Source organism: Myxocyprinus asiaticus, chromosome 14, assembly GCF_019703515.2.
Source record: "Myxocyprinus asiaticus isolate MX2 ecotype Aquarium Trade chromosome 14, UBuf_Myxa_2, whole genome shotgun sequence".
NCBI lineage: Eukaryota > Metazoa > Chordata > Actinopteri > Cypriniformes > Catostomidae > Myxocyprinus > Myxocyprinus asiaticus.
This window is the reverse complement of record NC_059357.1, coordinates 887,441-911,080: the sequence shown is the minus strand read 5'-3', so window position 1 is coordinate 911,080 and position 23,640 is coordinate 887,441. Positions and strand designations below refer to the sequence as shown.

Below are 23,640 nucleotides of genomic sequence, written 5' to 3'. Positions count from 1 at the left end.
GAGTTTGAGCAGAGAATCCCACACAGAACCAGAAGAACACGATCGCCTCTCCATCACAAACACTGAAGACCTGATACAAGACTGAGAGTAATGACACTGATACTGACAGAAAGAAAGAGAGAGAGAGCAACAGGAATGTTTCACTTCTTCATTTATGATGTAGGAAAGAGTGAATCACTGACAGAGTCTCTAGAGAGACACTTAAGAAAAAAGGACAGAGATACAACTAGAGTTTGAACTTTATTTTAGGTCAAATGTTGTCATCTGCATTATTACATTCAGATAAACACACCAAAGGGACAGGCAGACAGATAAAACAAGTTAAAATATGGCGTGGTGTAGTGATTCAGACTTGGGTTACTGGAAGGTTGCAGGTTCAACCTCAACAAAACTGCTCCAATGAACCCATCGTCACACTAAAAAAGCTATTTTCAAGTTGCGAATGAATCACTTTTTTGATTTGGTTATTTTCAATGAATTGGTCAAACAGGTGTGCAAAACAGCCGGAATCGGTTCATGGTTCAGTTGGAATCATTCGGACATCTCTCACACCAAATCAATTGGAGCGATTTCTCACTCAGTAAAACAATAACTTACAACAAAGAGAACAAACTGAGCAAAACCTGCAAGAGCATTGAATAAACAGATAGTCCCACCCCCAACTCACGCCATTGGTCGAGTCAATGTTGTTGTCTCACTTGAGACGGGTCACTCAAAACAAACACAGGAATTTTCCTAGCACCACAGAGACACAGTGTTGTTTACAGTTTTTGAGAAAACTAACCAATGAATGGCTTACTTATGGTTGTGTCTGCATATTAAGATGGAATAGAAGAAAGTAATTTACAACAAAAAAGTTACATCAGCTTTAATGAATCTGTACTGCAGGCATGTCGTTTTCCAACCAAAACAACAACAGTAGCTACATGAATGTACTTAAAGTAGCTTTTCATTACCAAGTTTTTTGGACATGTGCATTGCAATCACATGTACGGTAATCATTTAGTACCCCTGATATTACCATCTGACACCATTACTGTACCATGATATGGCCAATGCAGGCTACTTATTTGAAAGGTAATTTTGAGAAACTTCAACTTCTTACTAGTGAAAACTATGTGAATAAGTCTTTCAGAAATGCTTTGTAGCCCTTAGTTGCCCAGATTAGAGGTAGACTGATATATCGGTTTTACCAATTAATCGGTGCCGATAGTTGCTTTTTTTTAACAATAAGTTATCGGCGAAAATCTTTGCCGATTGTTTCTTGTTTTTATTCTTCTCCTAGAGGATTCTACAGTTAGAACAAGGGGCGCATTAACGCAGGGGCCTACAACTCCTATGGGGCCCAGCGGGAGGAGCACGTTTAAACAATTTCAGCAGAAGACACGGTTGTTGATATGGTGACAGTGCGCAACCATTAAAGGCATCCGTATAGTGCTTGTTGAATGCACAACAGTTCCGATTTGCTGTGTTCCAAATCTTTTATCACTGACAATATTCATCCATATTTCTATCCTCACCTTAATGCATATTTTGTTATTTTGATTAGATAATCAAGTGTACTAAATTGAACAGAGGGTGTGCAAATAAAATGTGACTTTATAGAAACATTGTGTCTCCAACTTCATATCTTGTGAATAATAATAAACCTTATTCCTTATTACATTTTATTCGATATACACCATTTAGCCACAACATTAAAACCACCTGCCTAATATTGTGTAGGTCCCCCTTGTGCCGCCAAAACAGTGCATCTCAGAATCAAATCAAAATCGAATCAAATTCAGACAGATTCGCTAATGAATCATTCAGACCAATTTGTGAATCTATTTGACTGATTCATTCAAAGTAATTCACTCAAAAGAAGTTTGACACTCACAAATCTTTCATCACTAAGGCTTGTGAGCAGAAGCAATATCTATTTCAGAGTTAAAGGTGCTGTTAGCGATTTCAGCCGTTCTACTGAGCCGTTGGATTAGCCACGCCCTTTCTTTCCAAAACTCCACCCTCCAAAGATACCAAATTAGCTTTATTGAGACCGACATCATGCAGAAACGGTTGTTAAAAACAACAGCAGCTAAACAGCACCCTCAACTGGCAACTGCTATGAACAACATGGCATAAAATGGCATTAAGCCTCAATAATTCACTGCAACTACAATACTATGTGAACACACTAAATGATTGACAGGTCAAAAGAGTCATTGTCCACAGACACATTTTTGTTTGTTGTTTACAGAGTCTAGAGCTGTCACAGAGACCGATGAGATATCTTACAACACTTATTTCAGTAATATCTCTCGGGGAGTAGGAACATTTTTTGCATACATTTACACACACACACACACACACACACACACACACACACACACACACACAAATCGCTTACAGCACCTTTAAGCACAACTAGAAAAAATGATATATCCTCTATAGACATTTCCATGACATTTCTAGTACTGGAAATCACCATTTTAAAGTACATACAAAACCTAAAAACACAACTCATACAAATGACACTGAATCACACAGAAACAGCAGTAAGAGAAGTATTGAATCAGCTTGTGATGTAGAGCAGCTCTTTTAAGTCTCAGGACAGTAATAGTGGAACAGAGAAAGACAATCATATGGATAGAGAGAAAGAACGACAACATCAACAGCTGGAAAAAGATATGAGATGGACATGTTAATCTAATAAAGCAACAAAAATGACCATTAACCTTAAACATCCTTAACACTTTTCACTTAAAACCAACTTCCAAAATATGTTGCATTAATTTGTTAGCAGCTCAATCTATTGTACTTTATTTTCATGTATGCAAATGTATTTGCCATAAATCAGTATGTGGTGACCAGATGGCTCATCTGAAATCTACCAACCTTCATTATTTAAATGTTTTTGTTACTTCATCAGTCACAAGATCTCTGGAGGATTTCTGAGGAAATCACATTAAATATTGTGACTAATCACTTCTCTTGAAATCTTGCTTGTTTTATTCATCAGAACTAACAAAAAGTCACATGCAGTACAGAATGATCTGACACATTAACAAACAGATCTTGATGAAGATTCAGACAACAGCTTTGAAAAATGAAAGAGTGATTCTAGAACAGCTCGAAATCATTTCACTAGAAAACAAATAGACTAAAGACTTGAATACTGACAAAGGCACATGTGACGCTCCTGTTCTACCCACTCTGTATGGGACTCGAACTGGCGTCTCCGGCATGGGAGGTGGGCACACTAACAAGGAGGCTAAAGCCTCTAGCATCAGTCGCTAGTGCACCTCTTGAGGTCAGGAGAGTGAGGTTTATACACATTGTACAGCTATCTATCAGCTGGCCACCATTACACTCACCCCCCTAAACCTCGCTCCCATCCGGGTCACGGCACCATTGTGACGCTCCTGTTCTACCCACTCTGTATGGGACTCGAACTGGCGTCTCCGGCATGGGAGGTGGGCACACTAACAAGGAGGCTAAAGCCTCTAGCATCAGTCGCTAGTGTACCTCTTGAGGTCAGGAGAGTGAGGTTTATACACATTGTACAGCTATCTATCAGCTGGCCACCATTACACTCACCCCCCTAAACCTCGCTCCCATCCGGGTCACGGCACCATTGTGACGCTCCTGTTCTACCCACTCTGTATGGGACTCGAACTGGCGTCTCCGGCATGGGAGGCGGGTGCGCTAACAAGGAGGCTAAAGCCTCTAGCATCAGTCGCTAGTGTACCTCTTGAGGTCAGGAGAGTGAGGTTTATACACATTGCACAGCTATCTATCAGCTGGCTCCTGTTACACTCAACCCCCCTAAACCTCACTCCCGTCCGGGTCACGGCACCATTGTGACGCTCCTGTTCTACCCACTCTGTATGGGACTCGAACTGGCGTCTCCGGCATGGGAGGCGGGCACACTAACAAGGAGGCTAAAGCCTCTAGCATCAGTCGCTAGTGCACCTCTTGAGGTCAGGAGAGTGAGGTTTATACACATTGTACAGCTATCTATCAGCTGGCTCACCGTTACACTCACCCCCCTAAACCTCACTCCTGTCCAGGTCACGGCACCATTGTGACGCTCCTGTTCTACCCGCTCTGTACGGGACTCAAACCAGCGTCTCCGGCATGGGAGGCGGGTGCGCTAACAAGGAGGCTAAAGGCTACATCCTCTAGCATCAGTCGCTAGTGCATCTCTTGAGGTCAGGAGAGTGAGGTTTATACACATATAACAGCTATCTATCAGCTGGCTAGCATTACACACAGAAAAAGTTTTCATTTTGATTCACGTTCCTGGAGACAAAAGCTATAATTTTAACAAACATCATTATATCATAGAAGGACAGTTCATCATATTTAATACCGCTGTGTGACATACATTCAGTGCAACTTGTGCTTGATTACAATTATTTTTTATAAATAAAAGACCAAATTAGCTTGGACCCAGAAGAGTGATAAAAATGGCCTTCATGGAGTTTGGTGCATATTATACGGCTCAAAATGATCCACTGATTCATCAGGGACAGATTGAAGCATTCAGATTCATACTGTCAAACTGAAGTGGGTATTGAACAGAAAATCAAACAATAAATCAATAATTCTAGATCAGTCTAATCCGATAATTCTCTTCTGTTTCCCTCTGGTGGATCATTAAGGGCGAAACAGCATTGGCTGCATACTGATGAAGCCGAAGGAAACAGGTAGACAAGTATCTATATCCACAGTGCTGAGTACTGAGGAAGACCCTGATGTAACATGCTGTTAAACTTCTCCCAGGAGAACACAGGAAGTCCACCCTCTGTGGTCGGACTGTTTACGGCCTCTGCTACGAAACACTGAGCCATGTGGAGATCGGCCACCTGCACAGAGAATAAGAGGAACAGAGTCCAACTGGTAAACTAGTTTACAATCAACAACTAAAGCCAAAAGCTATATACAGTCTGATCTGAACAGTTCAAGCGACACATATCAGCACAGATTGTTTGCAGATTTGTCTCAATGAAGAGGCTGTTGCTGAAGGATGCAGCAGATAAAAACTATTGAACCTGACTGCAAACCAGCTCATGTGTGAACGCAGCACAGCACAGTTACTCACTTCACATGCAAAAGGGGGTCTTCACCCATTTATTTATTAATTCAACTACTATCAAGATGCTAAAATATAACACAGTTTTGATTTATTTTGGATTTTGTTTAGTCACAACATAATTCCCATAGTTCCATTGATGTTATTCCATAGTTTTGATAACTTTACAATTATTCTAAATGTGAAAAAAAAATTATAAAAAACTTTTGACCGGTAGTGTAGTGGTTTAATTATAAAGAGAGAGAGAGTGAGTGAGTGAGTGAGTGAGAGAGAGAGAGTTGAAGTCAGAAATTTACATACACTTAAGTTGAAGTCATTAACACTCATTTTTTAACCACTCCACAGATTTAATATTAGTAAACTATAGTTTTGGCAAGTCATTTAGGACATCTACTTTGTGCATGACACGAGTAATTTCTCAACAATTGTTTACAGACCGATTGTTTCACTTTTAATTGACTATATCACAATTCCAGTGGGTCAGATGTTTACATACACTAAGTTAACTGTGCCTTTAAGCAGCTTGGAAAATTCCAGAAAATGATGTCAAGCCTTTAGACAATTAGCCAATTAGCTTCTGATAGGAGGTGTACTGAACTGGAGAACTCTCTGGTGCTGCAAACATACATAATACATGATCACTTTCCAACAAATCATCACACAATTAAATATAATTAGGGACGCACCGATATATTGGTCATTGATATTTTTATATTACAGAAACATTATGATAAACAATGCAAAACCATAAAATGCAGTCATTTTAAATAATTCTAAATAAACCATCAGTTTATCATATTGACATTTTCATGCTTATGATCAGTATGCCAATGGTTTTAATTTGGTCAATAAATAAACCAAAATAGATTAAACCCCCCCCCCAAAAAAATAAACACATAGAAATCATATGCATAATAGGAATTTTTAATTTTCTATCATAATATGTAAAAAGTGTGTTATATTGTTTAGAACGGCATAAACAGAAGTGTAAATGTGTTTCAGAAATGCAACTCTTGTTTTTATCTTTTTATTGTGGATTTCTTCTAATGTTGGCATGTTCAACAGATCCAATCCATGTTCCATGTGAAATAACTTACATACAGTGATCTGACGACAAAATGATGTGACTAAGTGATAAAATATTAGTATCAGCCCAAAATATTTCATATCGGGCATCCCTAAATACAACATCTAATAATGATAATGACAATATAAAATATGAATAAAACACCATAAATATAATATTTTAAGATATTAAACTTTGTGCTCACTCAAATTTCTCATAATTCTAGTGTATGACGTGACTAAATAATGTTGTATCTGGAGAAGGTTTTTGCCCACTGTTCTGCCAGTGCGTGTGCCAGTCAAACCCGCTGCCATGCGAACAGACTGGCAGGAGTGATGAAAGAGTAGAGCGACATGTTGAAGATGTTTTTAGTGGTTTGAGTCATCATTAGACCGCTGCCCAGAAGACAGAAATCATCCAGAGACACCAGAAACCCAGGGTAGCTGCTGAAGGACATTTTTCCAGTGGCGGTGTGCGGTTCAGTCAGTTTAAAGTCCCAGTGTTTGTAGATGCGCATTGTAGCGGTGTACATGTACCAGCTGGAGTGACCGAACAACAGATTCCCATAATCTGGAAAACAAACATATACACACATTGACACACACCATTGATAGACTGATTGATTTGTTGACCGATGAAGTCATGTACAATAAGGCGATATGGCTATTGACAATTTACTATACTGTATATATCTTGATAATTATATATTTACTCTGAAACTTTCCATCAGATGAACCATCCTTTTTATCAAATAGCAAAGTAGACTCAAAATGTTTAATGCATTAAAGCTGAAGTGTGTAACTTTTTCACTAGCCTAGTTTCCATCCACTTTTCGCACTGTTTTGTTATTGACAAAGTGAAAATGCGTAAAAGAACGTTTGGGAAATTTGCCGTCTTCTGCCCGTTTCCATTCAAATGGACTTTTATCGATATAAATGGTGTGCGTGATGACGTCATGCCTAAAAAAACACTTTGTTGCATAAGTTTTGTTTATCGCAAAAGAAATCTGCCCTTAAGCCGTTTCCATACAGAAATGTGTGTTTATCGCCAATTCGTCTCCCAGATGTCCCTAAATTTTTTACTCTGAAGTTTTGGTAAAATGGGGAGAGTATTGAGACAATTCATTGAAATTAACCAGCTTACTGTCATTTTAATTTCACAAATAAAAGCAATCAGAAGAGGAGGAATTGCAATCAAAAGGCACACGTTGCCCTGCTGATAGGACTGTAATATCGGTCCTGATGTTGCGCCTGTCGCAGGTTGCCACCGGTTACGACCCGAAAGCGAATCGTAATGGCCCTGTTTAAGCTGGCAACCTGCACCAAGTAGTGGAGAAACTATAAGGAGCATCCATCCATGTGTATATGCTGTGTGCACAGCTATTATAGAAACATTGATGCGGTGTAATATCAGGATTTACATATATACGATACATTCCTGATATTCAATAGGATATTATGAACAATCATCTGATCTAAAGCATCGCCATCACAACTGCATTATGTCCCGCATATTTAACTTTTAATGAGCAACTGAACTTGATTGTCATCTAAAATTAATTTTAACATCATAATGCAAATTATATTTTTTGAAGAAGCTCAGCTAATGTGATCTGAGGTAAAGAAGGTTAGATTCATTTTAAAAATGTTCAAAATTTCGTTTTCTGAAAGTGAACTCATTGGAGAAATAGTTCTGATAGTTTATAATCTTTGAAAAAAGTCTAGTATATTCTAAAAATGTCATTCAGACGACTTTATTAGTCTACAGAACAGGGTACGGCTAATTTAAGTTTGTGTAAAGAAAATGCTTTTTTTTTTTTTTTTGCTTGGTAATTATTTTATTAATGCTTTATTCATTTGGTAGGCTAATTTATTTAATTTAATACAGGGAATTTTGCCAGCATTTTTTCAAAAGTATAAACAAAACCTGGGAGGGAGGAGGGATGCGCTGTCACGGAGCTGAATAAGCTGATCAGCGGGAGAGCGAGATATAGGGGCAGCCGGAGGCGCCGGTTCAAGAGAGAGATGCACACGGCCGTGTTGTGTCTATTTGTCTTGTGTTTTATGTTGTTTTAAGTTGAGGTTTACATTAAACCTTACGTTTACTGTTCAGCCGGTTCCCGCCTCCTCCTTTCCCATCCTTGAACTGTTACATGGCCAAATAAAAAGTGCATATAAATCATCACTAGCCAAATCATTGGTATTATATTGTGAATATTCAATATATATCGTCCAGCCTTATGTACAGTCTGATGTCAGTGCAGTGAATGGGGTCAGTACCTTAATAAGCGCAGCGCAGTGACCCATGGGCGGAGCTTCATACTGACTCACGGTGGATTTCTGTTCGGGCACCAGTGCTGGAATCAGATCACCAACAGCATTCACAAACTGAATGGCAAACTGCGTCAGAGGCTGCAAAGAGAAGTCATTAAACAGCTCATTATGTTCAAAGCTCATCAATAAACCCTTTGAAACCTTGTCACAATGGAAACATACTAAATGCTCCTAAAATAAGCTTCATTTTCTGTTTTATTGTTGTTTTCTCTCAATTTTAAGGTGAAATATGACCTGTGGCATGTTTTCATAACATTCAACCCCTGAGGCGAGAAACATCGCCAATATGCGTTGCGGTTGAACATGCGTAATGTTCGTTTTTTTGTGCTACTGTGGTGATAACCTCAGCACTGGAGAGGGCGACAGAGTTGCATTCAAACGTCTGTGCCATTTAACCAGATGTGATATTATTCTGGTAAACTGCTATAAATATACTGGCTTTAACTTCCTTGCTAAGTAATATTCTCTTCAAACTGCTGCTCCGCCATGACAGTAGAAAACTCACCATATAAGCGGATAACTCACTCTAGCTTGCAAATAAACTCTCAAAATTCACTTAAACTTTTATGTGCTAGGACGAAGTGGATTTTCTAGAATTTTGCATTAGTTAAAATGCACATTAAGGTGATAGAAACAGTTTATTTTCAAAACGTTGACGTGTTTTGACCATTCATGCATGCGTTACTAGTGCGTGATGGCTTGATATGACCGGCTTAACGAAAGGTTCGACCTTGGCACAACATTTTTCTAACATATCCCTCGACATTTAGGAAGTCAGCTGGTCTTTAAAGTGGGTCCTCAAAATCCAGAATGGTTTTGAGCACGGGCACTCGCATGTATGCGGAGGCTGGCGGCGTATGGGCATCACATCCATTTCAGCTCTCATTATATCAGATATTACACTTATTCTGCGGCGTCTCCTGGCAGCGTTTAATAAAACGAGGTACAATTATTCCAATCCTGCAAATAAAACTCTCCCCAAAGCAAGGAGGTCATTCAGCTGCTCCATCAAGACAAGGCGGATCGCTCAAGATAATATGCATGATGTACTGAATGGAGTATGGAAATTAGGGTATGGAAATTCAAAATATTCATGCATCCCTGAGAGATATTACTGAAATAAGTGTTGTGAGATATCTCACCGGTCTGTGTGACAGCTCTAGACTCTGTAAACAACAAACAAAAAAGTGTCTGTGGTCTCTCACGCTTTCTGCCTATCAATCATTTTGCCCGTTCTCATAGTATTGTAGTTGCAGTGAATTATTGAGGCTTAATGCCATTTTTATGCCATGTTGTTCATAACAGTTGTCAGCTGAGGGCGCTATTTAGCTACTGTTGTTTTTAACAACCGTTTCTGCATGATGTCGGTCTCAATAAAGCTAATTTGGTATCTTTGGAGGGCGGGGTTTAGGAAAGAGGGGGCGTGGCTAATTCAACGGCTCAGTCTTGTGGAAGTAGAACGACTGAAATCGCTAACAGCACCTTTAACCGCAAAAACAACTCGATCTTGTTATTCCAGGATGTAGCCTATATCGTCTTAAAGGTACAGTTGCAAAACAATATGTTGAAAAATTAAATTACGATGTTTTTTGGTTTATTATAACATTATAAGTGGAATAAAATGATTTGGATATTTAAAAGATTAGGATGTGACCCCTTTGATTAAACATCTGAAGGAATTGTTGTTTAAGGTTTTAAAATGTACAGAGAGACAGGTTAGAATCGTAGATGTACGGCGCGGTGAGGAAGCCCTCCAGATATCTCGCCGTAAACATTGTGACATCATCCGGTTCTGGTGTCTCTCCGTATCCGGCCCGGATCTCCAGCACACCCCAGCCCGTGGAGACGGTCCAGAACACCTTCCTTCAGAACAACAGTCTTATGGGTCGAGTCCCAGTATGCCGAGGCCTTCCAACAGCTATCAAACACATATGGAATAATGTTAATATAACGTCAAGTGTTTATTTGTGTTTCAACCCTCTAATAAACAGAAACAGAACTTATCAAGAAAACCCCTTTACAAATAAACATTGAACATGATATACCTGATTCTTCATGAATCTTAGTGCAGATGGGCGAGTTGTACTTCCTTAAAGAGAGTTCTGCTGTTTTTTTAACAAAAGAGGAATATTTGAGGATATGAAGACCTATAACAAAAAACAATTAAAACTCAGCACAATTACCATTTAATATGCAGATATTTACTTAATAAAGAGACAATATTTATGGTGTTATCTATGAATGTTAATCTAAAAAACAAGACCAACAAAACACTCTAAACTGTTTCAGTCTGAGACTTTAATTAGATTTAATAATAGAGGATCATGTGGCTGAATGCAAATGTTAATTCCACTTTTACATTAGACATTATTTTATTTGATCAAACCAGGGTCACAAGGGTATTGGATATATTGTTTACCTTTTATTATGTCAAACAAATGTTTTATTAATAATCTAAAATGCAAATAAAAGCATTTCCTTTTAAAGTTTCATCCACACAATTAATAATAATAATTTTAAAAAAAAAACGTTTTATGAAGGTACTAGAAAACATGCATGCAACAATTCAATGTTTATTATATTATGTACAACAATGCATTTAATCTAGCAATACATTTATAAAAGAAATAAACTTAGATTAAACATAAAGTAACCAAAGTCTCATTAGATTTAGTTTTCTTCAAGCTCTGAATTAATTCAGTCTGTCGGAGATCATGTGCTTTTCCAGTGTGTTAATGATCATTATTATAGAAAAACAATCTTAACTTAAATTTGCAGGTTTAAAATTACACCAAAGCTCAACAGGTGTTGTAATGCATACACAGAAACTGAACACGTGTTATGCTTTTACATTTAAAGCACGCATGCTTTATGAAAGTCAAGATTAAATAAAGTAAATGTTACTTACTTTGCAACACAACAAACGAGAATAAAAACACAAATGTTGTTGTTTGTCATGCTTATGTCGCTGTCGCTCAGTCGATCCACAGAAACCGAAATTAAATCGTAAAATCTGGAATTAAAGCGTACAAAGTTTCCTCGTGACAAAACAACATTCATGAATACTGCACGAGCTCCTCACACGCGAGATTAATAAAGACGCGACTAACACACACTAAAAAACATAAAAGAAGGAGAAAAATAACTTCACCCCAGATGGGACTCGAACCCACAATCCCTGGCTTAGGAGGCCAGTGCCTTATCCATTAGGCCACTGGGGCGCATTGCCTTCAACGTAGGACGGAGACGCTTATAAACGCGTCCAATCAGAATCCAGTACATTGTCACGTGACTTCATCGGCAGCTCTATGCGGAAGAGAATACTGATCATAATTCAGACGAAGTTTCAGAATATCCTTCACTTTTTTTTTAGCTCGACTAATCTGCATAATTATAACAAAATAATGTCTACTGTTGTTTTAGTTTAGTTAATGTGAAAAACAGTTTGCAGTAATGTGTATTTTCACATATACACCTTCATTAAGTTGAAATTATCTGTTATTAAATACATAAAGATTTAGATAAAAAAATTAATTTAAACTCAAAATAAAAAAGATGAAGTCTTAAACCAGCTTAAGATGATTAGCAGTGATGGGTAAGTTACTCTAAAAAAGTAATTTATTACTAACTACTTATTACATCTTCAAGTGTAATTAGATTACTGTACTAATTACTCTGTCTGAAAAGTAATTGCATTACTTATTACTAATTACTTTTTAAAACCCTTATCAACCTCGTCCAGATGAAAAATACAAGGATAGACATGAAACTGTTCTTTTAATTCTTTAAATAAATCATATAAAATCAAATTAATTATTCATGAACTGGCCAAAGAATTTAAAGGGGCAGCGTTAAATTAGAAAACATACATTTTAACATTAGATGTTCAATTTCGATTTGAAATTCACTATTGTTTTATATAGAATTGTTCTATGGTCTATAAAGTATATTTAACACAATTACATCATAAATTACTGTAATTAAATTACTGAAAATTAAGGGTAGTGGTTAATTACTTAGTAATGCAATAACACCAACACTGATGGTTAGCTTTTGCTGGTTTAAGATGGTCTTCGAGCCTGACAATCTTAAAAGTATTTGAATTCCCGCTAAAACCAGCGATCAGACCAGCCTGGGATACCAGCTAAGACCATCAAACCATTTTTTCATATACTGTACCATAACAAAATACACTTTCATACACTGGGATACCAGTTAAGACCAGCAAAGTAGTTTTCAACAGCAGGGTACCTATTGAAAAACAGTAAAGTGAATGGTGACCTGCTTACTTGACCAGTGAATACCAGGTAGGAACATCAGTGGGCTACCTGCAAAAAAGGCGATCTTTGCCCATACCAACCTGTGCCAAAAACAGACCAGCCATATAACATCAAAAATTGTGTCAAATTAATCAAAGAGCCGTTGTAACTAATGAAGGTGTTTTGGTTACCAATTTGTCAATGGCATAAAATGGACCAAGTAATTAATTTTGACTAGAGGATGTAACTGAAATGTTGTAATAATGCTTTCTAAGCCGATCTGATGATAGTATGTTTTTGCTATCTAACAACACAGTACAAATAATGCAACCATTTACTGACTCATCTACCCTGATCAAAAGAACATTATGCTACACTTTGTACTTCAACTTCACTGTTAAAGATCATTGTGAAAAATTAGATGGGTAAAGTTTGTCAAGACACACTTTGAAGCTGGTTTGACAAAGCATTTGTCTGAATGTTTAAATAGAAAAGTCAAGTACACCTTCAGATAAAACGTAATAGAAATATAGATGGATCGATTTTGTATTGTAACGTAAAGCTATTAAACGGCAGGCCTTGTGTGAGTGGGTTTGTTTACTTTTGAATTTTTGACAGTGTGAGTTTGAATTAACGAGCGTTCCGTTGGCCTGTTTGAACATTCTATCAATGCAAGTCAAAAGAATGCTGAAGTAGAGTGGTGGTGGTGTAGTGGGCTAAAGCACATAACTGGTAATCAGAAGGTTGCTGGTTTGATCCCCACAGCCACCACCATTGTGTCCTTGAGCTCTTAACTCCAGGTTGCTCCAGGGGGATTGTCCCTGTAATAAGTGCACTGTAAGTCACTTTGGATAAAAGTGTCTGCCAAATGCATTAAATGTAAGTAAATAATCTGTCCTTTGATAACGATTTGGGTTGAATTTAATGGAAAATATGCAAGTTGCGCTCCATGGCATGATAGAAATTTGAGCAGCCTCCGGAGTCATAGCTGGGTGCCACCAACAGACGGTGAGTGTACATGCGGCAGCGGTGTGTATACCTTCATTGAAAGCAATTGTTTCAAATTTTAAAACGCGCATGTCGTCTGCCAGACGCATCCGGTGTGTGACCCCCTTAATAGGATTTTTCAGGTATTTGATCGTGCGCTGTGCGAAAACCGTTTTTCCGATCAGTTAGAAAAGATATAGCAACACAAGTCTGAACAGTCTGAAGGTCTGTGCCAAGTTTGGTTGATGTACCTTGAAAGCTCTCGGAGGAGTTTCAATTGATGATTGTGGTATTAGTTTAAATAAAATCTGTAGTATAACCATATGCTAGCTTTGTCAAGCCAATATAATAAATTGCACAGCACTTTGTCTGATTGATTAGATTTCATACTTTGCTTAGAAAGTAAAAAAAAAAAAATGGTTATTGAGTTGGCAATGCCAGCCAATGCCCTCAGGACTGAACTTGTGTCAGTCAGAAGAACACTGCGAATCATTTGTCAATGTAAATAAAGTCAGATTTATATTTTCACTCACACAAAACACATTTTACAAGCATTTCCTCTCTGCCAAGCTTTTTTATTTAAATAATAAATGTATGTCTTCCCTTTTCACAGATCTCTCAAAATGACCCACAACTTTAACATAATTCAAATTCACAAAATACCACCAAAGATTATATTTCCCCAAACACTCAAAGCAAACGAGACAAACAAAACAGAGAAATGTTCAGATCAGAGTTTTAAGACACATTCATCCAGTGATTCAGCGGCAAAAAAGCAGCAATGCAGTAATTAAAGCACAAGTTGTGCAAAACAGACGAGGCGTCTAACGTGATTGGCCAGCGCACTTCACTAACGCTTTCGTTTTTAGGTCCCTTCAATTGAAATGTTTTAAATGCAAACAAAATAACACCAAGATTTAATGTTTCTTGCACAGATGTGCCACCATAGTAACAGTAAAAACCATATTAAAGCAACAGTGTGTAACCATGACAACCAAAAGACACTCGCTGATTGGCCGGTGTCTGAGATCGTGATTGGCTGTCAGTGTTTTGGACAGGACAGTAGTTCTTTGTCGAAGAAATAAATAAACTTATAGCGTTAAATAGAATTATTTAGAGGTGCTTTCCTTTGGTAGAATGGAATTAATTTAGATATCAGCCTTAAATGAAAACAATATTTAATGTGAAATCTTCATTTAAACACATTTCCCTCATTCATTCACTCACTCAAGCAGTCATTAATTCACTCATCAATAACTGATTCATTCATTAACTCACTCATTTAGTCATTCGTTCATTCACTCATTCATCGTCGATGAGTTTCTCTGCTCCGTTCTCAGTCTGGCTGGACTCTTCCTCTCTGCTCTCCTCTTCCTCGTCCTCATACGACAGGTTCTGTCCGCTGTAGTTCAGCATGGTTCTAGACAGATCCACCTCGATCGGGAACACATCTGCCTCCTTCAGGACAGCGTAACAGTCGTCATAGTAACGGGACATCCCAGAAACGAAGCGCTGTAGCTGGAATACAATGTCCTGAACTAAAGAGAGACAGTGAGAGTTAAAATACTGTTATGCGTGTTAATAACACACCATAAACACTATTGCGTTTACTGAACTCACCGTGTTTCTGGTCCAGGAGTTCGATCTTCTCCAGTACATCTTTGCGCATTTTAGCGAAGCGCGCACGCGCTTCCTGTCGACAGCGCAGAATCAAGCGGTACTCATAGTTACCGGTGCTAACACGGTACAACGGGTCGCCCAAAGCCTGAAAACACACACAGAGAAACAAATTTAACAAATTTTAATTTGATTTGGTTTTGGTTATTTAATGATATGTAATGAGTAAATTAGTAAATAAGAGTGTGACTGAACTCACGATACAGCTGTACTCTTCATCATCCATCTCCTTCACTTTCAGACAGTACGACTGAACACACACAAACAATAAACATTATCAATTCAACTCGCTCAACATTTCAGATCGATCTTGTCAATTAAACACATCAAATCACATCATACCAAATACTCAAACTTGACGTCCAGGTATTTGCGGATGGTGAGTTTGGTGTCTGGAATTGCTTTGTGCAGATATGTGTTTAAATCATGCAGCATCTGAAGAGAGACAGAGAGAGGATTATGTTATTCATATCATCTTTAAGTTGTTTTACACCATATATTTTGTTTGATTTCAACATTCATTTTAAGTTAGAGTCTTTGTAAGAATATGAATTGATTATATTTTGGGATTCTTACAGGTTTGATGGTCTTCAGCAGCTGAATGCCGAATTTCTCCATGTTTCGATGAGCTTCAGCGAACTTCACGAAAGCTTCACTGGCGGCAGCCTGCGGCTCACGAACACCGATGATGGAGAACACGTCGCCAAACGCTGACAGAACATTATAGCACACATTACAGCTGGGTGATAGAGCTAAAACAATTATATCTTAATATTATTCATCCTTATTTATGTTATATATCTCAATATGTGTATATTTGCAATGAAACGTGATTTTTATTTCAGTCAGATGAATCGTTTCAAATTAGCACAGTCAAAATGTTTGATGTATAAAGTCAAAACAGCAAAAATAATCAAAGCATGTTTTCCACACTGTTTGTCACTGAATAAACAAAATGAAGATATGAAGTTATTCTAATTTCTATGCAAATTATGCACCAATATAACAATAGTAATAAACAGCAACAATATTCACTGAAATAATTTGCACTTAGCAAATGTAATGGAGTTTGTGCTATGGAAGTTTTAAAAAAGAGATGCTATTAAAAATTGGAATGCACCGATGTATCAGTCACCGATATTTATTGGCAGATTATTGACCACATCAGGTACATTGGCATATTGGTCGTAAGCATGACAATGTAGATATGAACAACTTTTGCCCGGCGCCCGCAACTTTTGCCTCGCAACTTTTGCCAGGCACCCGCAACTTTTGCCTCGCAACTTTTGCCAGGCGCCCGCAACTTTTGCCTCGCAACTTTTGCCAGGCGCCCGCAACTTTTGCCAGGCGCCCGCAACTTTTGCCAGGCGCCCGCAACTTTTGCCTCGCAACTTTTGCCAGGCGCCCGCAACTTTTGCCTCGCAACTTTTGCCAGGCGCCCGCAACTTTTGCCTCGCAACTTTTGCCAGGCGCCCGCAACTTTTGCCTCGCAACTTTTGCCAGGCGCCCGCAACTTTTGCCTCGCAACTTTTGCCAGGCGCCCGCAACTTTTGCCTCGCAACTTTTGCCTCGCACCCGCGCCTCGCAACTTTTGCCCTGCGCTCGCAACTTTTGCCCTGCGCTCGCAACTTTTGCCCTGCGCTCGCAACTTCTGCCTCGCAACTTTTGCCTCGCACCCGCGCCTCGCAACTTTTGCCCTGCGCTCGCAACTTTTGCCCTGCGCTCGCAACTTCTGCCTCGCAACTTTTGCCTCGCACCCGCGCCTCGCAACTTTTGCCCTGCGCTCGCGCCTCGCAACTTTTGCCCTGCGCTCGCAACTTTTGCCTCGCACCCGCGCCTCGCAACTTTTGCCCTGCGCTCGCAACTTTTGCCTCGCTCCTCGCAACTTTTGCCTCGCACCCACGCCTCGCACTCGCAACTTTTGCCTCGCACCCACGCCTCGCAACTTTTGCCTCGCTCCTCGCAACTTTTGCCTCGCACCCACGCCTCGCACTCGCAACTTTTGCCTCGCACCCACGCCTCGCAACTTTTGCCTCGCTCCTCGCAACTTTTGCCTCGTGCCTGCAACTTTTGCCCCGCAACTTTTGCCTCGCGCTCGCACCGCGCCTCGCAACTTTTGCCTCGCGCTCGCACTGCGCCTCGCAACTTTTGCCTCGCGCTCGCACTGCGCCTCGCAACTTTTGCCTCGCGCTCGCACCGCGCCTCGCAACTTTAGTACCGTGCCTCGTAGTTTAAGGCCGGTGTTCAAATGACAGCCGTCTTGCCGCTGCAATGATGTTACAATGTTACAAGCTCTATCTGTGCTTTGTGGGCATGTTCTACCACTGTGCTACATTGAATGCTTGGCACATCAGCATAATGTCTCCCACCATCTGTTTTCCCGATGGTTAATGCATGTGACATTAGCAGCGTTTGTGCGAATTGACTCGCTTCTCATGAACTACGGTTTATTTTAAAGGGACATATTACGCGTTAACGGCACTAAAAAAAATTAGTGGCGTTAAACGAATTTTGCGTTAATGCATTAATAACGTGTTAACTTCGACAGCACTAGAATATACATAATATTAATTTGTAATGATCTATCATAATATGCAAAATGTGAGTTCTATTGTTTAACACTGTAAAAACAGAAGTGCAAAAAAAATGTTTGAAGAAAAAAAGAGATGCTATTAAAACTAGGAATACACCGATGTTTATTGGCCTATTATTGACCAAATCTAGTCCATCGGCATATCAGTCATAAGCATGAAAATGCAGATATGAAAAACCAATTATTTATTCATAATTAAGTACATTTGTTGAATTATAGAAAGTTAATAATTTACTGCATAACAATAAAGTTGAAAAAAAAATTTTTTATGTGTGTGTAATACAAAGAAATACTTACAAAATAATGAAATCTGAAAAAGTAAAGCATGTCAAATAAGCGTTAGACTGATATATAGGCCAGGCAGATTAATCGGCCGATATTTGGCCATTTTGTGATTATCGACACTGGTCGATAACCGTGTTTGTTTGGCAGATTAACAGAAGTGTTACATTTCCCTTGTGTCAGTTCAAATCTACCAGTAGATTTGTTAATGGCCAGTCAATACTTTCAGTTTTCAATGTATTTTCTTTTCAAGTTAATGCACATCTGAATAAACATTGCATAAAACAAATGCTTTTTTTTTTATTAGGGCTGGGCGATATGACAATATATATTGTGGCGACGATATAAAGTGTCAATCGATAGAGATTTTGTTGTATCTCTGAAGCCCGGAAGTGTGCACGAGTCCAACAGGTTTCCCGATATTTGTGCTCCACAGACAGGAGAGCGCAAAGCGGGATCACTCGCACTCCTCAATCATTTGTCACCCAGTAAAAACACAGATGGAGAAAGAAATCTCCACAGAACGGGACGACTCCCAAACAGGTCAAGAAAATAAAGAGGAGCTCGTTATTAAAACAGCTGAAACATCTGTGGTGTTGGTTCATGTGGCGAGCAGGGCGTGGCCGAGTGGCATCTGGGCAGAGCAAGGCTGGGAAGATAATTGGTGAACGAGTTCCACCAGTGTGCTACACCGGTCTCGCGTTCCAGTGAGGAGCGGCGGGAGTATTTAAGGAGAGGAGATAGTGGCAGACGGGGAGAGAGAGATGAACAAAGCTGTCTGTGTGTGTTCATTTGTTTGGCGCAGCTGGCTGAAAAGCAGTGTGTGTGTTTTATGTGGTGCTGGAAAGCACACCGTTACATTGTACACTGAAAATTGTGATTAAAAGTCTTACGTTTGAATGTTTACCCGGTCCCTGCTTCCTCCTTTCCACATTAAGAACCTGATCTGTTTTGTATTGATTTTCCAGAAGAAAAAAATTATATATCTTGAAATATATCATTATTGTGATATAAAATGACTTGTATCGTGATATTAGATTTTGGTCATATCGCCCACCCCTAGTTTCAATTTAGAAATGTTGTGTACATCTGTTTTGCTTTTGTTAAATTTTATTACATTTATCAGCATTTATTTTGGCCATCCTGCTCTCTAGATATCAGTATCTACATCAGAGTTTAAAATGTTGAATATACATAATATGAATTTGTAATGTTTTATCATAAAATGCAAAATGCAAGTTCTATTGTTTAACACACATTTGCAAAATTTTTTTTAGAAGTGCACCTTTTTTCCCACATAAATCATCATGTTATCATAAATAGTTTCATCTTTTTAAAATCTTAATCTTTGTGGCCAAAATTTGGCCTGTTGTGTTCAACAGATCCAATCCATGTTCAGTGGAAATTATTTACTGTCAGAACCATAAAATAGCCTTTGAACATTTTTTAAAAGTATAATTACTAATCAAAACATTGATGTGATGACAAAATAAGGGAAGTGGAAAAAAATATCAGCATCGGCGTATACTTTTTTATTTTATTTTTTTGTTAAAATTGGTATCGGCCCAAAATTTTCATATCGATGCATCCCTAATTAAATATTTCCATTTTAATGCTCTCATACTTGCTGGTCACGAGACAAGGAAGGATCGAGAAACTACTCTAATGACACACTCTTTATTTATGATGTTACTTACCATATGTCATATTACCATTAAAACAATCATGAATATGTCATATATCTCACAGCACTAGCAATCATATAATGAATCCAACAGATGTTAGTGGAGGAATCAGGACTATTGTGTGTGTGTGTGTGTGTGTTTGTGTGTGTGTGATCTCACCTCTGTGAGTTTGAGAGAGTTCATAGAAAGCTCTGAGCAGCCGTTTAGTGTGTTCCATCAGTCCTAAACAAACACCACATTTTAATTAGGTTTATAGTCAATCACATTGATTAATTGTGTGCAATACAGCATGAGGTTTATTAGCAGTATGAATTAATCACCTTTATAAAGTTCAGCAGTTTTCTCCAGTTCCTCCAGTCTCTTCACCAGAGCATCTGAAAACACACAATGTCTATTATGTATTATATACAGCTGAAGTCAGTAGTTTACATACACTTTGTTAGTATTTGGGAGCATTGCCTTTAAATTATTTAACTTGGGTCAAATGTTTTGGGTATCCTTCCACAAGCTTCTCACAATAAGTTGCAGGAATTTTGTCCCATTCCTCCAGACAGAACTGGTGTAACGGAGTCAGGTTTGTAGGCCTCCTTGCTTGCACACGCTTTTTCAGTTCTGCCCACAAATGTTCTATCAGATTGAGATCAGGACTTTGTGATGGTCACTCCAATACCTTGACTTTGTTGTGCTTAAGACATTTTGCCACAACTTTGGAGGTATTCTTGGGGTCATTGTCCATTTGGAAGACCCATTTGCGACCGAGCTTTAACTTCCTGGCTGATGTCTTGAGATGTTGCTTCAATATATCCACATGATTTTCCTTCCTCATGATGCCATCTATTTTGTGAAGTGCACCAGTCCCTCCTGCAGCAAAGCACCCCCACAACATGATGCTGCCACCCCCATGCTTCACGGTTGGGATGGTGATCTTCAGCTTGCAAGCCTCACCCTTTTTCCTCCAAACATAACGATGGTCATTATGGCCAAACAGTTCAATTTTTGCTTCATCAGACCAGAGGACATTTCTCCAAAAAGTAAGATCTTTGTCCCCATGTGCACTTGCAAACTGTAGTCTGGCTTTTTTATGGCGGTTTTGGAGCAGTGGCTTCTTCCTTGCTGAGCAGCCTTTCAGGTTATGTCGATATAGGACTTGTTTTACTGTGGATATAGATACTTGTCTACCTGTTTCCTCCAGCATCTTCACAAGGTCCTTTGCTGTTGTTCTGGGATTGATTTGCACTTTTCGGACCAAACTACGTTCATCTCTAGGAGACAGAATGCATCTGCTTCCTGAGCGGTATGATGGCTGTGTGGTCCCATGGTGTTTATACTTGCGTACTGTTGTTTGTACAGATGAATGTGGTACCTTCAGGTGCTTGGAAATTGCTCCCAAGGATGAACCAGACTTGGCTGATTTCTTTTGATTTTCCCATGATGTCAAGCAAAGAGGCACTGAGTTTGAAGGCCTTAAAATACATCCACAGGTACACCTCCTATTCAGTACACCTCCTATCAGAAGCTAATTGGCTAATTGTCTAAAGGCTTGACATCATTTTCTGGAATTTTCCAAGCTGCTTAAAGGCACAGTTAACTTATTGTATGTAAACTTCTGACCCACTGGAATTGTGATATAGTCAATTAAAAGTGAAACAATCTGTCTGTAAACAATTGTTGAAAAATTACTCGTGTCATGCACAAAGTAGATGTCCTAAATGACTTGCCAAAACTATAGTTTGCTAATATTAAATCTGTGGAGTGGTTAAAAAATGAGTTTTAATGACTTCAACCTAAGTGTATGTAAACTTCTGACTTCAACTGTATATATATATTTAACAGAAAGAGAGAGAGAGAGAGTGAGTGTGTGTGTGTGTGCGCGCACGCGCGCGCATTCTGACCGTTGCACAGAATGGCTCTACTGAGTCCCAGAGCGTCTGCTGTTCCTGAACTCATGTTCTCCACCAGACGATGCTTCACCTTCTTCAGAACTGACACACAAACACACAATATGATTCAGCAGTGAAATACAGATGAACACAAGCACACTAGAGCTGCTAACTGTCCAATCTAACACATCTAGAGTAAAAACAGGTGAAGTATATAGTGTAATTACCGATATCCAGAGATTTGCCCTGCTTTGGGTCAGCCTGTAGTTTATTGTACTGGATCACAACTTCACTCTACAGATCAAAAACACATTAATGAACAAAAGTATTTCTCATGTGCTTTGGTGTGTAGTCATGTGACTGTGTTGATGTTGTAAATGGTGTACCTGCACGGCCTGGATCATCTTGGCCACCTCAACTTTAGTTTTTCCTTTTACTGGTTTATTGTTCACTCCAGTGATCTCATCACCAGCTGCCAGTGTGCCATCAAGAGCTGCTGGAGTGTTGTCAAACACCTGACACAGATAAATCTCATTACATAATACAAAAACAACAAGTTTGATCAGTAATGTTTGAAAGTGTCACCTGTACGATGTAGAGACATGGACAGAACTGAGCTCCGCCCCCAATACTGATCCCAATCAGGTTCTGTGTGTCTTTCTTCAGAGTCACTGTTCCAGGAACTGTAGGAATACCACTGCAACACAACAGTATTTACACATTAATAGATCTCTGATTATTCTCTATTGTAGGATGTGACCTGTAAATGATCCTGGTTATTTATGTATGATGTTATTACTCACAGTTTATCCTCGTCCAGCTCATAGTCCATATCTGTGAACATTATCAGCACTGATTGTGTGATTAATGTGAAATGTTCAAACTGTCTTCATTTATTCACACACTGAAACACAACAGAAAAACAGCCGCTTTAATACAACACTCTTCAATACTCTTTATTTACTCATATACACGTGCTCATTATTACTGTAACTATTAATATGCTACTATTATTATTATTTTGGCGACATAAACAAACCGTTTGTGCAGATGTCTTTCTTACAGCTCCGTCTGTGAACTGGTAACACTCAAAGATGTTATTTTATGATGAATTTAATTTGGTAAACATTCGGCTGATCGTGTAAACACCAGCCTGCTGGAGCTTGAGCGACGTCATTTCCGTTGTGGGTGCGCGCGTGGATCCGTTCGCGCGCAGTGACGATTTTAAACAATTATTCATAATACAAAATCCTTTATAACATTAAAACGTTAAAACTAAATGTGAAGAAAAAAAATCCTTCACACGATAAAGACACCTCAGTTGAGCAATGCTTGGTTGACTTGGTTACTTTTTTTTAAATTTCTTGTGGACCAAAACTCTATTTTGTATAACTTGGTAAATATACTTAGGTCGTTTTTTTCAGGTACAAAACAATTAGTGTCTGTGGTTGTAATGCAGAGTAAATATCATTTAAATAGTGTCCAATTACTGGCATTCCTATAGGTCAATCAAAGTACTGCGCCTGCGCACTGGATCCGTAACGGTCGTCTCTCGTCAGTTGAAGAGCGCGGGAAACGTCTCAAAACGCAAATTAATTTTCTACTCATAGTTTTATTTATCAGTAGTTTCACAAATTGATTTGGCCAACTAGATGTTAGTGTACTGCACTGTCTTCATGTAATATCTCAATTTAACTCTGAGGTACATTTTTGCTCACCATGTTGATATCTTTCCAGTTACTATAAATGTAGTCACTTTATTACAATCAACGTTGATTTGTTTACTTTCACGTGGAAACTT

The 23,640-nt window shown here is 38.8% G+C and overlaps 2 protein-coding genes, 1 non-coding gene and 1 pseudogene across 4 annotated transcripts in view; 1 reads left to right on the top strand and 3 right to left on the bottom strand.

The window, feature by feature from the left end:
• The window catches only part of LOC127451283 (nuclear factor 7, ovary-like), a 140,044-nt gene extending 126,427 nt beyond the window's left edge, over nt 1-13,617 (top strand). Inside the window, exon 7 of the mRNA XM_051715851.1 lies at nt 13,479-13,617. The gene's annotated coding sequence lies outside the window, so the exon portion shown is untranslated. The remainder of the gene's footprint in view (nt 1-13,478) is intronic.
• LOC127451301 (phospholipase-B 81-like) lies at nt 5,193-11,673 on the bottom strand (annotated as a pseudogene).
• On the bottom strand, nt 11,625-11,697 carry trnar-ccu (transfer RNA arginine (anticodon CCU)). The gene has a single exon. It is a non-coding gene; the product is annotated as a tRNA-Arg (tRNA).
• A 646-nt stretch (nt 13,618-14,263) lies between the features above and the next one.
• LOC127451287 (PRKCA-binding protein-like) lies at nt 14,264-23,026 on the bottom strand. 2 transcript variants are annotated; one of them, XM_051715856.1, is made up of 13 exons: nt 22,879-23,026; nt 22,643-22,743; nt 22,425-22,536; nt 22,226-22,354; nt 22,067-22,133; nt 21,852-21,941; nt 20,280-20,333; nt 20,119-20,181; nt 15,976-16,109; nt 15,742-15,834; nt 15,599-15,649; nt 15,343-15,487; nt 14,264-15,260 (listed from the first exon to the last, which is right to left on the bottom strand). In XM_051715856.1, exons 2-13 carry the CDS (start codon nt 22,681-22,683, stop codon nt 15,025-15,027), a joined length of 1,215 nt encoding a protein of 404 aa, XP_051571816.1. In that variant the 5' UTR covers nt 22,684-22,743; nt 22,879-23,026; the 3' UTR covers nt 14,264-15,024. The 2 variants fall into 2 exon arrangements, with proteins under 2 accessions (XP_051571816.1, XP_051571817.1); XM_051715857.1 differs by lacking the exon at nt 22,879-23,026 and having other exon boundaries at nt 22,226-22,332.
• Between the last annotated feature and the right edge of the window lie 614 nt (nt 23,027-23,640).